Source organism: Pelmatolapia mariae, linkage group LG4 (genome assembly GCF_036321145.2).
Source record: "Pelmatolapia mariae isolate MD_Pm_ZW linkage group LG4, Pm_UMD_F_2, whole genome shotgun sequence".
NCBI classification, from domain to species: domain Eukaryota; kingdom Metazoa; phylum Chordata; class Actinopteri; order Cichliformes; family Cichlidae; genus Pelmatolapia; species Pelmatolapia mariae.
In genome coordinates this window covers 35,621,518-35,639,589 of record NC_086230.1, presented here as the reverse complement: position 1 = coordinate 35,639,589, position 18,072 = coordinate 35,621,518, and the positions used below count along the sequence as shown (strand labels likewise).

At 48.8% G+C, this 18,072-nt stretch overlaps 1 protein-coding gene across 1 annotated transcript; it reads right to left on the bottom strand.

Moving 5' to 3' along the window:
* Positions 1-223: 223 nt before the first annotated feature.
* On the bottom strand, positions 224-11,529 carry nr1d1 (nuclear receptor subfamily 1, group d, member 1). Its single transcript, XM_063472586.1, has 8 exons — positions 11,192-11,529; positions 6,297-6,566; positions 6,124-6,212; positions 4,829-4,973; positions 4,094-4,740; positions 3,833-4,018; positions 2,367-2,577; positions 224-1,608 (listed from the first exon to the last, which is right to left on the bottom strand). Exons 1-8 carry the CDS (start codon positions 11,229-11,231, stop codon positions 1,388-1,390), a joined length of 1,809 nt encoding a protein of 602 aa, XP_063328656.1. The 5' UTR covers positions 11,232-11,529; the 3' UTR covers positions 224-1,387.
* Between the last annotated feature and the right edge of the window lie 6,543 nt (positions 11,530-18,072).

Sequence of the window (18,072 nt, the reverse complement as noted above, 5' to 3'; positions counted from 1 at the left end):
TAGCATCTGCACGGTTGGAAATATCGAAGCGGGGCGTCCTGTCCTGAACCGACCAATCAGAACGTGTCAGCAGCTGCTGGTGGGTAAAATGAGCTTCGCTGAGAGAAAACTGAAGGTCGAAGAGTCGTTTTACTTCAGCTCTGAGTCGTTATCCAATCATCAAGTCCATCGCAGTAACATCTTTATGATCAGTGTGAATATTACAGATTCAGGACGACTCAGATTCATGTGTGCATATATTTATATGTAATTTTATATATTTTTATATAACGTCTTTACAACATAAACCACAGATTAAAACACATCAGAGATCTTCTTTCATCAGGTGCACTTCCTCGCTCGTACATACTTTAATAGTCACGATATCTGCACAGGCATATATTCATATTAACCAAAAATAGTTGTGTACAACACATCTCAGGGCAAACAGTTCAAGTATAGCTGGATCTTTGTGTTCATGGCTATGTACAGTTTCTTTACAGAACATCAGCTGCATAAGGTTTGTCTGAGGCGTCACCAGGTCACGGCCCGCCTCCTCCGTCTCTTTAGTGGGTGGAGTCATCATTCCGGGCGCTCCACAGTTTGGAAGTTCAGGATGAATCAGTTCGTACTGGAAGAGTTTCTGTTTCCTGCAGAGTGGAAGCGGAGGCCGCTGCAGTCAGAGATCGCCGGCCGCTGAAAATCGAAGGAGCTGATCCCAAAGTCCTTAAAATCATTAAAAGCTGCTGGATGCGTCCACATTACTCGTGTGTTTATGGTGAAGACGTTTGAAAGAGCTACTTTTAGTGTGCATCTGTCTCCAGCTGGGAAAACTTTCAAATTAAAAGCGTCTGAACTCATCATGAACGTTAACGAAGCTAAAATCAGACAGAATGATGACATCAACAGGAAGTGGAAGTGAAGCTGAACGAACAGGTTTCTTCTGTGTGAGCTCGTCAGTTAGCGTACTCGGCTGAAATGTGTCTGACTGTCGTCGTCCACGTCCTTCACGCTTCTTTCTTTTGTCTTTCACACTTCCTGCTGGCGACGCTCCAGTAAAGTCAAAGAACTGGGCTGGCTAGGCTAAGCTAACGGTTTGGGCTTCCATCCATCCATTCGCTTCCGCTTATCCTTTTTCAGGGTCGCGGGGGGCGCTGGAGCCTATCCCAGCTGTCATAGGGCGGTTTGGGCTTACACAGGTTAAAATAGTGTGGTTTAAAAATGGCGGCGTGCTCCTTTAAAACATCAACCAGCTGTGTAAAGCAGACTTTTATTTTGGCGGGGAGACGCATGTCTTGAAAAGTTCTGCTGAGGACATCATCATCCTGCCAGTCCGATGCGGTCTGGATGACGTTGCAATGTTAAGGGCTGGAGAGCGTGGCGATGTGGTGACATCGCAGTGATGTCATCAAACGTCGATGCGGAAGGACAGCAGCTTCTCAGAGTGCATGTTGTTGAGCGTTCGCAGGTCGGGCAACTTCAGCAGCAGTTTGGTGAAGCGCGGCGAGTCCACGTCCAGGTGCTCGCTCTCTGGGGCGACGGGCGACTTGTTGACCAACGAGCGAAGAGCGCGGATCAGATTCTCCTGCAGCTGCTCCACCGACGCCACGTCTTCGATGCCGGAGCGGTCTGAAACCACACGGAGAGGGCAGGTCAGCGAGCAACGGGCAACCACTACAGCTGCAGCAACTGCAACAACTGTTACGTCTACAATTACTGCAACTGAACCAAACCCGGTAACTACCCCACCCACTACATCTACAGCAACAGCTGCAACTAAGCAGTTTAAAAACAAACACATGTACAACTTCGACACACAACAACAACCAAATATAATTAAATAAGCAACTAAACACAATACATCAACTACGGCAACAACATCTACATACCCCGCTGCTACCTAAATCACTGCAACCACGACGCTTCACTTACAGCAACAGCTTGAACAAACGGTACCTTTTGCAACTACACCAAACATGGCACAACCTGCGACTCAACGAGCTGGTGCAACTACAGCAGCAACAGCAACAACATCCCCAAAAGTTGATTCTGTTCATCTGGAAGTTTTCAGAGGGAGAAACGTTACCTGATGATGACGAAACGTTTCTCCACTGAAAACATCCAGATGAAAGAATCAACTTTTGGCGATTTCCATACCTGGATGATTGAACGTGCATCGAAAACAACAACAACAGCTAAACCACACAAACTCGGGCTACACCTGAACTTACCGTGTAGCTCGCCACGCTACACCTGAACTCGCCGTAGTTACGTGCTACAAACAGGAAGTTGATTTTCTATACTTCCTTCTTAAATTGTCAACAAAATATGCTTAAATAACTGCGATACGTTTCAGCTAATCTATGGCGGCGGCGATCTTTCCTCACCTGCTGACACGAGCACCACGGCAGTGAAGAGTCCGAGCTCCTCGCTGTCCAGCTCCAGCGCCGCCAGCTTGTGGCTGAAGTCAAACATGGCTCCCAGCAGGTCCCTCATGCCCATCGCCCGCAGCTCCTGCAGGCTGTAGGTGGCGCCGGAGACGAACGTCACCGTCTGCTCCTTCATGTTAAACAGCGACGCAAAACGCACCATCAGCACCTGAGACAGGAAACAAGGACGGGCAATCAGTGAAAGCGCGATGATGTCACCGACACATTTAGGTTTCATCCAATCTGAGCCTGACACGAGTTTGATCAGCCAACGAGAAGGCGTGTAACTACAGCAACATTACATCTGCAACTCCTGCTAATAAATCAACATCCTCTGCCTAGAGAACTCGCCACATCCAAACTCCTGCAACTAAACACAGCAACTTCAGCCAATATACCGCCTACTACAACTGCAGCAACACGTTAACTCCTGCAGCTAAGCCAAATCCTGCAACAACAGCAACTATAGCAACCACTACATTTACAGCAACACTTGCAACTAAACAACAAGCAACTAGCCTAAGGAGCTGGGAAAGAAAGCTTTCATGACGTGGATGACTGCAAATCTACACAGAAAACAAGCAACTGCAACACAAACTACATCTGCAGCAACAAGTAAACATCATGCTGTAGCTCCAGGGACTACATCTGCAACATCTTCTGTAACTACAGACAATGCAACATGTTCTGGCTCCTTGAGAGTCGCCCCTCATGTTATGTAGTGTTATATAAGTTCATGCAATCTTTATTTGTTTCTGGCACACTGTTCATTTTATTTTGACATCCTACCGGAAGTGCTATTTCTCATTACTTCCTGTCTAACGGGAGAAGGACAGTTTGCTACCCCTATGGCACATTCATGTATTTCAACAAAGCCATGCTATGCATCCAGTCAAATAAATCTGCCAGAAAGGAACAACGGTGTGGTTTTTCTACACGGGATGATGGTTATCGATCTGTCTAGTTAAGTGCGAGGGCAGAATACAGCAACTAAAAGACTGAGTCTCACAATGAAACATAATGCTGCAACTAAACATGGCAACTCACTAACTTAACCAAATGCTGCAACAAGCAACTACTGCGACCGCTACGTCTCCATGAACAAATGCAACTAAACGCGGCAACCTGAGCTTCAGATCTTTGACCTCGTGAACACTGGTGGGAGTTTTTAAACTCGCACTCTCGTGGGCTCGAGAGTGAACTCAATGGTTTTTTCAAAGGTCAAAGGTTATTTCCCTAAAATGTGCTCTGATTGGATGACAGTGATGTAACTGGCTGAGGGAGAAGACATGGTAAATATCTAGAGGGTGGGTGCAGCGCCCTCAGTTTGCCTAGTGGTCAGGTCGGGTACAGCAGCTAAAGAATCTCAATCAACCAATCAGCACAAACCTCGCCCACTAAACCGAGTGACATCACAGGCTCACCTCAAAGGTGCCGGCCTTCAGCAGGGTCACCTGGTCGTTCTGGGACAGACCGCTGAATCCTGGGATATGTTTGGCGAACTCTACCACCTCCCTGACGGCGGGCGTGAAGGACAGCGAGAAGTCCTCCCATATCTGCTGCGGGGTCTTCGAGGGGTCGGCGTGAGGCTGCATGTTCATTGGACAAGCCTGCGGAGACAGGACAGCACCGTCAGCCAATCAGGTGACAGCTTGTAAACCCTCCCCCAGTGGATGAGCTCTTACCAGCACGATCCCCGTCTGCTTCTTCATTGGACAGCGCTGCTCCTGGGTCACATGACGAGCGGGAAAGCTCTGCTGGCTTTGCCTCCCGTTGCTACGGTGATGATGTGTGCGGCTGTTTTCCGGTAGGTAGCACTCTGTGGCCAGGTTGTTATTGTGGTGGTAGATGGTGTTGAGGCCGTTGGCATGGTAACCGTTTGGGCAGCGGTTGGGCTGCCAGAGCTCCGCCTCTCCATTGTGGTGTACGTGGTTATTGGCCAGCTTGTCGTGAGCATATAGGAACGTCTCGCGGTGAGCGCGAGCAATGGCGCTGATGGTGGAGTCCATGCCGGGGCTGGGGGGTGGGGAGCAGGAGGGGGAGGAGCTCTGATGGGTGGGAAGAGGCAGTGGCGGTGGGGAGGAAGAGGAAGCCGAAGCAGGCGGGGAGGGTGAGGAGGGGGCTGGAGGCAGGGCTGAGGGCTGAGGCTGGGGGGCGATGGTCACCCCTGGGCACGGCGAGGAGGAAGAGGATGAGGAAGAGGAGGACGACGACAGGCTGGCGAGCTGGAAGTCGCTCTGCAGCTGGTCGTTCACCATGTTGTTCATGGCGCTCTGCATCTCGGCCAACATCCTCTGCTTCTCGCGCTTCGGGATCCGCCCGAAACGCACCGCTGTGGACAGAAGAGGAAGAGGAGGAGTTAGGCCGGATTCAGAGTGTGCGGGCGTGCAGATGGGCGTGCAGGTGAGGCGGGCGCTCACCGTCGCGGCTCATGCCCACAGACAGACACTTCTTGAAGCGGCACTGCTGGCAGCGGTTCCTGTTGATCCTCACGATGGTGCAGCTCTCGTTCTTCACACACTTCTTGTACTGGATGTTCTGCTGGATGCTGCGGCGGAAGAAGCCCTGCAAGACCAGACAAGCCCACACCGTCACCTTCATCATCATCATCGTCGTCACCTTCATCATCATCATCATCATCATCGTCATCACCACCAAGCCCAAAAACTGCCAAAATCCGCGGACTGTATGTCCAGTCTTTAAGTCTGACGTCATTAGCTGCTTCAGGTCCCAAAGTCAAACGAACACTGCAGCATCACTGAGAGTTAAAAACTGTCTAAATTCTTTCATCTTTAATAAAATGATCAGCGTTGCTGCTTTACCAGGTGTAACAATGAAGTTTAACATCCAGGCATCCATGAAAACAGAATTTATTACATTTAATGCTGTTAGAAGTTAGCAAGAAGTTAGCTCGCTAGCTTCCACCGAAACATGATATAGCATGTTCTGACTGAGAGATTTCTGAAAAAATTCAAACGTACAGCTCTGCTATCACTTCCAACATAAATGAAGACAGAAAACTAAACAGCAGTGACATTTGTAGGGTTACTGAAGTTGGGCTAGCTGGTATATAATGATGTGCTACGTGATCGCTAGCGACACAGCTATGTTAGCATAGCATAAACACAGTGAAGCTGGAGGATGAACGCTAACTTTTTTCCACGCTATAAAAGTTAACGTGAGGGTTCCTGATGGTTAGAGACAAATGCAATCGCATGGCAGGATGCTGTAAACGGACCAAACTTCAGTCAGGAGAACAACTGAGATAATCCATCCACAATACGAGGTTAGTCATTAATATACTGCTGCATGGGCTGAGCTGTAGTTACATCGGAAGGGTTTAAAAATGGAGCTTTAAAATGAACAGCGGTAATAAAAACCGAGAGAGGCCGACAGTGATCACTGACTGTTTTTAGTGGCTTGTTCAGATTAAACAGAACAAGATACAAAAGATTAAAACATGTTAAAAACACAACAGCCTTAATAAATGCAGAGTAGTTTGGACTGAAGCAGGATTCATCACATCATCACTTAAAGACTGTGTGTATGTGATGTGTGTGAATAAAGAAATAACGCATTTGAAAATAAACAGGACGTAAATAACTCTGAAATATTACAAAAAAAAAAAAAAAGAATAATAGTGTTAGATTTTAATTAATTAACACATATACTATCATTGAGTCAGTAGTTTCATTGTGTGTGTGTGAGATCTCACCTTGCAGCCTTCGCAGGCGTGCACGCCGTAGTGGAAACCCGAGGCGACGTCGCCGCAGACCTTACAGAGCAGCACCATGCCGTTCAGCTCTGAAACACAGTCACACACAGGAAGTGACATCAGAGGTTCCGTTCAGCTCAACACACAAACATGCAAACGAACTGCGTACTTACTGGTCAGACTGGCCACAGACTTGCTGGGCGACGTCCTCAGAGAGCCGCCGTCGTCGCGGCCTCGAGGCGAGCCTCCCGCCGAGGAGGAGGCCGAGGAGGAGCCGTCGTCTCCGGCTGACCCTGAGCTGGAGCCGGAGCTGAGGAAGGGCGGGGTGAGGGAGGAGGAGGAGGTGAAGAAGGACTGGGAGTTGGAGTTCTCGCTGTACATGGAGACCGGACTGGTCCGAGTGGGAGAGCCTCCGGAGGAGCCCACGTAGGAGATCACGCCTCCTGCAGGAGAGCAAGGGGAGGTCAGAGGTTATTGACAGCGGTGAGGGGGAAGCGTTCCACCTCTACTCCCCGAACGCTCTGAGCAACTCGGTTTTACTGCTTGTACACATCACAGCCTCCTCCTACAAAATAAAAGCCTGTAAGTGCTTATTTCTGCTCTTTGTTCTGCTCGTTGTGCAGCGCAGCGTGGCTTTGTACCGCCGCTCAGCAGAGGCGGGATTTAGATGTTACTGCTCTTACTACTCAGACTCACACCTTCTCAGGTTTCATCAAAGCATCAGTGAAAGCTGCTGTGAATGTTGGTCTGCTACCAGTCTGCCACCGAGCGGGCTCAAAATGAAGTGATCAATGGTTACAAAGGACAGATCGGCTGCCACATGTGCACAGCGTCTGAGAGCGACTGTTTGCAGACCTGTTGCCTCCCATCAGCATCCTGTAAATCACGTGAAGCTCTGAGGCAACGATTTCATCAGCAGCACATGCAGACTGTGATCACTGAACACGATCGGCACAGCGGCAGGTTTGATCTCTGTGGGAGGCTACAGTCCTGTTTTTACCGCCGTGGCTCCGTGTTCGATGGCGTTGGACGTTATGTCAGGACCGCGCTGCAGAGACGGGCCTCTGTTTTGTAGTGTTCCCAAAATATTTGAATTTATCTGATTAAGTATCAGCCTCTGATGTCCCTGTATGATACAATATCACTAACTACCTGACCCCACCCCACTGAGGTTGGGACAAACACGGTGACCTTTCACCTCGTGACATGCAGCGACCATCACAGAACATTAGTGTTGACTAACGATGTGTTCATGGACATGGCGAGGAGTCAGAAACACTAACAGGGGAAACCCCTGATTCTTTGTTTGTTATAAGAGGATGATGTTTGTCTGCACATGTCAGAGCTGCACGTGACACACACACACACACACACACACACACGACCAGTGCGAGCTGTGATCACCTTCATGTTCTGCTGCTCAGACTCAGGCTGAATGTGTGGTTTGTGAGTCTGTGCTCGCACACTCACACAGCAAGGCCCGCTGCCAGCTCACAAACTGGGTCACCAAGACAGGAACAAGGAGAGCAGCCGCCAACACCTTCACGCTACACGAGGAACCACAGCGAGCTCACAGACCAGCACAGACACACAAACAGAGGAGTCAGCGTGGAAATGCAGATACAAACGAGTGCTGATGAAGGTCACGTGACATGTTTATAAAGCTGCACATGGACTCTGAGCGTCTGACCACAGAAACATCCGAGCTGTGCTCATGTCTGTGCTGAACCTGCTGCCTCCCTCCTCCTCCCTCCTCCCCCTCATGCAGCCTCGGCGGGAGGCTCATGTGTACTCCGTGGTCACGCCCCTGAGACACGTGCCTGCTGCACTCAGACGGCTCTGCAACGGGACTGGAGCGCCAGAAGCCCGCCCACACCCACGCCTACCCTCCCTCTGCACACACTCTCACGTTCCCGCCATTCATCTCTCTCTCTCTCTCTCTCACACACACACACACACACACACACACACACACACACACACACACACAGATCTGCAGCGTTTTCTGCTGCAGTAAAATAAGATTCTTCAGCTTAAACGTGACCTCCTCCTCACTTCCTGTCATATATCTGCTGTTGCTATGGCGATGTTCATATTCAACAATCTAGAGTTTCTCGTAACGAGCTGAGTGTGAGCCAAGACTGCAGACCGCTCTGAACAGGTTTTCACATTTTTTTTTTACCTCTATGACATCACAGAGAGTAAATGCTGATCCCAGAGGATGAATGAGGGCCTGTAGAGTCAGATACAGAAGGATTATAATGAACTGTCAGTCATGCAAAGCTGCTCACAGTCCAAGAATAAGAAGAGAAAGCGAAGAGGAGGAGCTTGTTTGTGGACTGATTCTTCTACTCCCAGAGCACACACACTGACACTGACACACACACACACTGACACACACACACTGACACACACACACGCCGTTGGATGTGTCAGAGAACATTTTGGGGCTGGCGTCTTGCCCCAGCCTGGAGGAGCCAGTGATTGAACCACCAACCTTCTAATTGGCAGATGAGCTGCTTCGCCTCGTGAGCGACAGCCACTCAGAAATGATGAAAGCTGAAACCGCAGAAGAACAATAACCTTCGTGTGACTTCATCAGTCACATCCTCAGAGGAGCAGTAACCAGCGTGCCCTGCAGGAAGCTCCACAAAGTGCATTCTGGGTAATCTGCGAAGGCTCCTATCAGACTGTGGGATAAGAAAGCTTGATTTCACCTACACCTGACACCAGCATCATGCTCCAGCTGGAAATCATTTTCTAATAAAGTTTCCCGTTAGCGCTGACGCTCGCGGTGGTGACGTGGCACGTCTCTGCTGCTCACGAGGTCTCAGGACAGATCACATGATCTTCAGGTCCTCGTGAAGGTTTTAAACGATCCGTGCTTGGAATAAGACGCTGTGCTTCCTTCAGTCACTGTGCTGACCTCCAGAGGAGAGGATCCAGCTGCTGACACGTTTGCCCTCTTTGACTGAGCGTAAACGTGTTCCATCAGGGTCTCTGCTCACCGTGGGAATTTCAAAGCATAAAAGTTGGATGTCACCGGCTAACGACTCGAGGTCGAACGCTGAGGTGTCCTCAGAGTCTCTCTGACAGTGCTGCAGTGATGTTTTACTAAACGTTCTTTAAGAACCCTCTTTATCACCTTTTAAGTACGTGTTTAAGCGTCACGCCGCCATGTTTTTTAAAGTTGGTCTGAGGTTTGTGGGCGTGCTGCAGGGAAACATGTTAGCTGAACTCTGAGCTGACAGGAAGTTCACACGAACATGAGCCAAACGCTCTTTGAACGTCAGTGCAGCGAATGTCTGTTATCATCGAGCTCAGCACCAGCAGCTGAGGCTCATGGGTAGTGTAGTGTCAGTAAGTGTCCGCTGTGATGAGCTTTAAACCACAAACACGGTGATCTGTGAGAGCGAGCAGAGCGACGCTCTATCCCGGGGATACAGCAGGAATCCTGGATCAGGAATATTGGACTTCAAGCAGACATGGAGACGCTTCCATAAATCACATACATCATTCACATCTGTTTTATTCCCTCACTCATTCACACCTCCCCTCCTTGACCTCAATCCCCTCTGATTGGCTCCTTTTGTCCCAGAAATGTAAATAAATCACCTGCACAGGTACATCGTCTCACCTGTCGTGTTCGTCACTGTGTTCAGGTTTTATGTCGAGTTTTATTTGTCGGTTTACACTTTATTACATCCTGTGATAAATATATCATCGTTATTTACATCAGTAAGCCTGCAGTCTGAAAAAAACTCCTGTTTTAACACAGATTCATGTTTTTGTGTTCTTACGTCTCCCAGCAGCTCCACGTCACCGCGGTCAGCTGCAGGTGTCTGTGGCGAGGTGTGTGACGTGTCTCTGTGTACGGCTCAAACATCCTTAGTGTGGCATTTGAATAAAACTCTGTGACTCCTGCCTGAAACAAGCTGAGTGCAGTCTGTGCTGCTGCAGATTAAAGCCACACACAGAAACCAGCGCTCAGCTGTGTTTGTGTGGTTCTTGTCTGCGCCAGCAGGGGGAGACAAAAGCACCCAAACTGCAGCTTTAACAGGTGAGGACAGGTGAGAGCTGGACTGTAACTACTGTCATCGATGAACCATCAGTGTGTGCTAAAGATCCTCATCCCGGTCATCGATCACAATCAGCCATGATCAATAATCTGATCACATACAAATACAAACTATAAAAGTGCAGAAGAAGAGAGCAAAGGCTCCTGACGTCAGCGAAAATGAGCAAACGTCAAACCACGTGACTGTGCGCAAATCTTTAAATGTGATCGTGTTTGGAGCACACAGGGGGAGGAGCCGGGGGAGGAGCAGCGGAATTATACAATGAGCTCAGGCTCAGTGGCAGCCAATCAGAGCCCGCGGAGCTCCGTGAAAACAAAGCGCACATGGCTCGGTTTGCCGGTCCATGTGAACCGGCAACGGGCGCTCTGCTGGCGCGAGCGAGCGAGCACGTACACACACATTACTGCGGGTCCACCTGACACCTGTCCACCCTCCGACCTTACCGCTGTCACCCTGACCCACTTACCCGAACACACGGGCGCAGTCACGTACACGGTCCCCGTGACCACCGCCGGACATGTGCCAAGCGGGACCCGCTGTTCCCGAAACCCGGCCACGGACACCTGCTCACGGGGACTGCAGTGAGGGCAATGCGGGGTCCAGAACCTGGTCTGGACCTGAACCCGGTGCTCCCGCCCCCCTCACTGAGAGAACCTGAACCGCGGACACAAACACCGGAACAGAGGCTCGCGCGCCACACAGCCGCAGGTGCTCAAAGCTTCGACCTGTGGTCCGATACTAACGATACCAACAGTTTACTCATCGACCAGCAACCTGCTTGTCTCAGCCTTCACCCCGCGCTGCTGCCAAACTCCATGTAAAATTTGACAACTTTTAGAACTCGACCCCTGAAGCAGCCGCAGAGACCCTCACACGCACGCGGACCAATCGGCGCTGTTAAAAGTCAAAATAAATGCGCCGCACGCGCACAGCGTCACTCTTATGAGCTCTAATGTAAGCGCGAGGTGCAGAGTAGGGGACGTATTTACCTGGGTTGTTGTTGTTGTTGTTGTTGTTGTTCGTGTCCATGGCAGCGGTGGTCACTGTGACATCCGAGAAAAAGTCACGCACGCGACCCTCGTTTAAAAGTCCCAGAAAGCTGCCGCTGCGCACGCATCCCAGGCTCGGAGACAGCAATGGGAAACCACCACAGAAGAAGAAGTGGGGTCTTATTCTGTGAATTCAAACTACTGTTCCTGCTGCACGCGGAGCCAAACGATCCGTCCTGCTGCACGCGCGCCTCTGTCTGCCTGCCTGTGTGTTTTGAAACAGGGCGCGCGCGCAGCAGGACGCTGATGATGATGATGATGAATGTGCGGGGGCCGCCGTGCCCGCACGCGGCAGAAAACGGGACCATGTGACCGCGGGGAGAGCCTCGTGCCCCAGTGACACACTTTCCCGCCCCTTCTCTGCGCTGCAGCCGCTAGTTTAAACCTCCGAGCACGTGGAGCCGGCTGCTCCTCGCACAGGGGCATTCTGGGATTCGTAGGCGGAGATTTTTTTTTGTAGTTTCTAAAACATAATTTTAATGCTTTGACCAATCATTTAACGTTATTTATTACTACTTATTTTTATGATCACTTATTCTACTTATGAGCCAAAAATGGCCTCCACATCCTCCGGACTAACGATATCAGAGCTCAGGTCAAAGCCTGCAGCTCTCATGGGGGGCATCGGAGCTGACAGCTGGCACATCTGGAAAGGCTCCATCACTGCTCAAAGGTATAAACAGGTGTTAGAGGAACATCTGCTCCGACACCTGCTCCGTGCTGACGTGTGTCTCTGGGAGGCCTTCATGTTTGAGCAGGACGACGCTAAATCGCAGACTGCATCTGTCCCAGCTGCACGGCCGCTGAACCGGCCCACCTGCAGTTCAGACCTCTGACCAGCTGACAACATCTGGAGCATCATATAAGCAACAACAGGACGAAGCAGAGCCAGGACTGCTGAACAGCTGGAATTCTCCAACAGACCATCGCAGACTGATGTTAGAGAGCAAACACGGAGCTGTCCAGGAGATTTTCTGAACTGCAGCCTGGCGTTTCTTCTACAGATGTTTACTCAGCAATAAGAAAATAGCGACACTCCACTCACACCCTCACTGTTGATGCGTTCATGGTGCAGATGTAAAGTCGCAAAGCATTGTTCAGCATCCAGTTAGCGCTGCAGAAGAGGAGCAAACATGAACTTTTTAAGTGCCAGGGAATTTCAACAGCAACTTTTCTAACAGCTCAACAAACATCAGCAAACACACAAAGTGCTTATGTGACGTTTGACACTAAACATGTGTGCTGTAGTTCAGAGGGAGAGAAACACAGGGTGTGACACTCAGAGATGGAGAAAGATGCAAAGAAGAGGAAGAGGAGAGATTAAAAGGGACATTTTATTTAGCTTCATACATGATGTGTTACTGAACTAAGATCAGAGTATACAGACTTTGTGTTCTTCAAACGCTGCATGAAAACAGCTGCTTGCCGGTCTGGTTGTTTAGTGGCTAAGCTGGTTGGCTGTGGCTCACAATGATGGGTCAGACTGGGGCCCAGCAGCTGTAACCTCTGGGTGACGTCTGCTGGCTCTTTATATCAGTGCTGTGAGGTTTACAGTCACAGCTCCAGCATTTATGGTCAAGGATAAAGTAGGAAGGTCCTCTCTTTACCACACTGAATATTACCCAGCATCCTTTGCTATTACTTGAGTCAGTGCAGGGTGACATTTGAGACAGCAGGTGGTGCAGTTGTTGCATTTAGCAGGATTTAAGTTGGACGTTTTTAACCGTGTTAAGAGAAATAAGAGCTCGTTTTGAATTTGATGGCAGCGAGCGCAGGAGAGGCCGGGGACCAGAGGCAGCGAGCAGCCAACTCCAGCACCCGTACAAGACAGAGGAAACCTGTCAAATCTGATATAATACACAGGAGGTGTTACCCCGGGGTGGGTGGTCCCAATCACCTCCTCACTGCTGTCTGCCTCTGAATTTTACTCACACACACACACACACACATAGTAGCACACACACTCACACACACACACACACACATAGTAGCACACACACTCACACACACACACACACACACACACACACACAGTAGCACACACACACACACACACACACACACACACATAGTAGCACACACACTCACACACACACACACACACACACACACAGTAGCACACACACTCACACACACACACACACACACACATAGTAGCACACACACACACACTCACACACACTCACACACACACACATAGTAGCACACACACTCACACACACACACACACACACATAGTAGCACACACACTCACACACACTCACACACACACACACACACACACACACACACACACACACACATAGTAGCACACACACTCACACACATAGTAGCACACACACACACACACAGTAGCACACACTATGTGTGTGTGTGAGTGTGTGTGCTACTATGTGTGTGTGTGAGTGTGTGTAACACACACACATAGTAGCACACACACACATAGTAGCACACACACACACACACACACTCACACACACACACACAAACACATAGTAGCACACACACACACACACACACTCACACACACTCACACACACACATAGTAGCACACACACACACTCACACACACACACACACACAGTAGCACACACGCACACACAGATTAATAAGGATTGCAGCAGCTTTTGGATTTTCACTCTTTACTCCGTGGACACGGAATTTGAAAAACTCACAATAACAAGGTAACCGGGAGGGGATTAAAGACTAAAGAGGGAGACACACAAACAACGAGCGCTCCCGTCCATTATCCTTGCTAATGTGCGCTCTCTCCGCTCCGAGCTGGACGAGCTGCAAGCCTGCGTCAACCACCTGCATGAGTACAGAACTGCCTCCGTTCTGGCATTCACGGAATCGTGGTTAAACAACAGCGACGACTGCAGCGCGCTGCACATTGATGGCTTTTCACCACCTCTTCGTCTGGACAGAGACCGCGAACGCACCGGGAAGCAACATGGCGGCGGCGTGTGTCTGTATGTAAACAACAGCTGGTGCTCTACAGTCACTGTGAGGGAGAAGCTGTGCACTACAGACATCGAGCACCTGGCTGTTTCCCTGCACCCCTACTCCCTCCCAGAGAATTCCCACAGCTTTTCATCATCCTGGTTTACATCCATCCAGAGCTGATGCAGCTAAAGCCACAGAGTACTTCACCAACACTCTGTACAAACTGGAACAATTATCACCGGACTCTCCCAAGTTCATCCTGGGTGATTTCAACCACTGTTCCCCTGACAAGTCGCTTAAAGGATACCAACAGTATGTTACATGCAGCACACGTCAGGGGAAGACTCTGGATAAATGCTATGGCTCTGTACCAGATGCATTTAAAGCCCTACTCCTCCCCCCTCTCGGCTCAGCAGACCACCACACCGTCCTGCTGGCCCCTGCTTACACCCCAGTCATCAAGAGGATTAAAAAGGTCACCAAAAACATCAAGCAGTGGACAGAGGAAAGTATCCTCACCCTACAAGGATGTTTTGAAGCCACTGACTGGGACAGCCTTCTTTCTCCCTCTGATGACATCGACGAACAAGTCAACACAGTGACATCATACATCTCCTTCTGTGTTGACAACATTATCCCCTCAAAAACAGTCTCCATCTACCCCAACAACAAACCCTGGATCACCAAGGAGCTCAAGGAAATCCTTAATACAAAAAGAGGATTTTCTTCACCGGCTCTGCTCTGGATAAAAAGGAGGTCAACCGGGAGGTCAAGAGGGCCATAAAAACTGCTAAACTGGAGTATAAAAACACAGTTGAAATAAAATTCACCACAGGGGACCTCCACTCAGCCTGGCAGGGCCTCAAAACCATGGCCTCTGTGAATACTGTGGTCACCACCCCCAGAACCATCCAGGTGGAGGGCAGCAACCCCTCCTCCCTCCCTGACGACCTCAACGCTTTCTACATCAGGTTTGAGACGGACAACATGGCCCAGCTTGAGGAGTCCAGATCCTCACTCAAACCTGGCAGCTCTGCACTCACCTTCAGGACTGAGGACGTGGTGAGAGCCCTCAGGAGGACCAGGGAGAGGAGCTCACCCGGCCCTGACAACATCAGCAGTCGAGTTCTGAGGCACTGTGCAGGGCAACTAGGAAGTGTGTTCAGACTCTATTTCAACACTCAATTGACAGTCACACCGTCCCCCAGCTGTGGAAACACTCCACAGTCATCCCCATCCCCAAAAGAAACAACCCAAAGTCTCTGAATGATCTTCGTCCTGTGGCCCTCACCTCCCTGGTGATGAAGGCCATGGAGAAGATCATAAAACAGCACATCGTAAGAGCAACTGGTGAAATATGCTGACGACACAGTTCTCCTGTCACTGCTGTCAGGCCCCTCACAGCACCACGGGCCCACTCTGCAGGAGTTTGTAGAGTGGTGTGACAGCTCCAAACTTGAACTGAACGTGAGCAAAACCAAAGAGATGGTGGTGACCTTCTCCAGTAGGCAGAGGGATCTGGCTGCTTCAGTCACCACCACCATCCACGGGAAGCCAGTGGAGGTAGTTGAGGAGCACAAACACCTGGGAACCATCTTTGACAACCTCCTGAAATTCTCTGCCAACACAGAGGAGATTCTCAGGAGGTGCCACCAACAGCTATACCTCCTTAGGAAACTCAACTCCTTTGGAGTCAGCACACCCATCATGATCACTTTTTACTACGCCTTCCTGGAAAGCATCATGACCTTCTCCATCACCTGCTGGTTCCACTCCCTCAGCCTTCAGAACAGGAACAGACTGCAGCACACTGCATCAGTGTGCTCTAAAATCATCGGCCTGTCAGAACTCTGGCACAGGTTTTCAGCCAACAGGCCCTTAGGCAGCCAAAATCATCAACGACCCCTCTCACATTCTTCACCCTGCATTTCAATGGCTCCCCTCTGGGCGACGCCTCCGCTGCATTTCCTGCAGGACTGAGAGGAGGAGAGCCACCTTTGTCCCCAAAGCAGCTCTGCTTTTTAACTCCAGCCGATGAGACCATTTCCCACACCAGAAACATAAACTACACTCTTTTTATACTGCCAACACTTTTAGTCACTTACAGTTATTTATTCACCTTTCAGTCACTTTAATTTTAAAACTGTATATTAGTATTTATTATTTCACTCTTATTGCCTGTTCTTATTGTGCTTATCTTCAATGTTATTTGCGCAGGACTGGAACGTAAGCATTTTCGGCCGTTTCAGTGTGGACGCGGAGCATTTTCAGATGAAATTGCCATTTTCAAATCTATCCGGGCCAGTGTGGACCAGAGATGGGCAGTAACGCGTAACGCGTTACTGTAATCCGATTACTTTTTTCAAGTAACGAGTAAAGTAAGGGATTACTATTGCAAAAACGGTAATTAGATTACCGTTACTTTCCTGTAAGCACACTGCGTTACTCCGTTACTAAAACCGTGATTTTTTTGCGAGAATGTCTCATGACAGTGACGTAAGCGAGAGCGACGTTCGTGACAACAGCTGTGTGCAGATCAACAATGGATAATATATCGAGTGCGGAGAGAGTATGAGCTTGCAGCGTTTAAAGCGTGGAAGTACTGACCTTACTTTGAGTTTGATTCCGTAAAAAGTGACAAAAACATTAGCGTCCGTTGTGCGTGGGAAGAAAACTTCTTTTTACAGCGAAAAAACCCCTAAACTTCTGAGCGAGCACCGAGTACAATGCCACATGAAAGTGAAACTCCCAGATCCTTCCACTGACCGCTGCGGCTCACCTGCACCAGGGCAAACCTCCGCCTGCCCCACTCCTGCTTTACAGGTGAAAATAGAGCAACAGGACCGCTGAGTCTTTGATTTTATTTATTTTCTGCTGTGTTTTACTTTCATCTATTTGAAAGACTGAGTGTAAACACAAAAAAATATTTTATATGCTGGAATGTGCAGAAAATAGGTTTAAATGTTAAACAAATTTCTTCCAGTCAGAGAATGTTGCATATAATTAAATTTTTGCTTGATGTATAAAGTTAAATGATTAACTAATAAAACAAGTTTTAAAAAGAGACTTTTCCATTTGATTACATTTTGTATGATGGATTATGCAGAAAAAGTAGAATTGGGCTAAAAGATCTATCGCTTTATCACCTATTCAGGTTGTAAATCATGTTTTTAAAAAGTAACTAAGTAACTAAGTAATTAATTACTTTTGAAAATAAGTAATCAGTAAAGTAACGGGATTACTTTGTTGGGGAAGTAATCAGTAATTAGTTACTGATTACTTTTTTCAAGTAACTTGACCAACACTGGTGTGGACGTAGCCAAAGATGGCATTAAAAGTCAATGCGTATCTTGTCTAAACAATTTGAAATTTAGATGGTCAAATACACAAACTAACAAAAATGTGCGTAGGTGTCAGGCTTAACCCCAAGGAAAGAGTTCGCTGGCTCTTATCAACCTTTATGCCTCTCCCCCCACCCTCAAAGACAGAAAAAAAAACCACTTCATCTCCCCCATCTCTCGAGATACACGGAGTCATAAAGTCTGAAACAGTCAACAAAGCGCAGTTGTTAAAACAATTCTGCAATGTATCACAATCCTGGTGGCATTTGTTTGTTTGGAAAGCCGCAAATTCGACTTAACTAGCCCCCAAAGTGCAGTTATTTGCCACAAATTCGGGCTAAATAACCCAAGAAATTCTGCTTGTACAAAACACACTCAATTTGAGTGTTCTAAAAAACAAAGTCTTTCTATAAGAGTTATCCATGTTGTTAGGATAAAAAGATAAAGTAATTCCAGGCTTGTATAAAATTCACACTGAAATATCACTTTATAAAACAGATAAACCTGATTAAAACGCAAACACCCCCATTAGGG

What these genes read in the sequence shown, in the direction of transcription:
- nr1d1 (XM_063472586.1), bottom strand. Translation starts at nt 11,231, where the DNA reads ATGGACACGAACAACAACAACAACAACAACAACAACCCAG. An exon ending in CAACAACAACAACAACCCAG is followed by an intron (nt 6,567 to 11,191) that starts GTAAATACGTCC and finishes GCTCTCCTGCAG; the next exon opens with GAGGCGTGATCTCCTACGTG. An exon ending in CGTGGTGCTCGTGTCAGCAG is followed by an intron (nt 1,609 to 2,366) that starts GTGAGGAAAGAT and finishes GTGTGGTTTCAG; the next exon opens with ACCGCTCCGGCATCGAAGAC.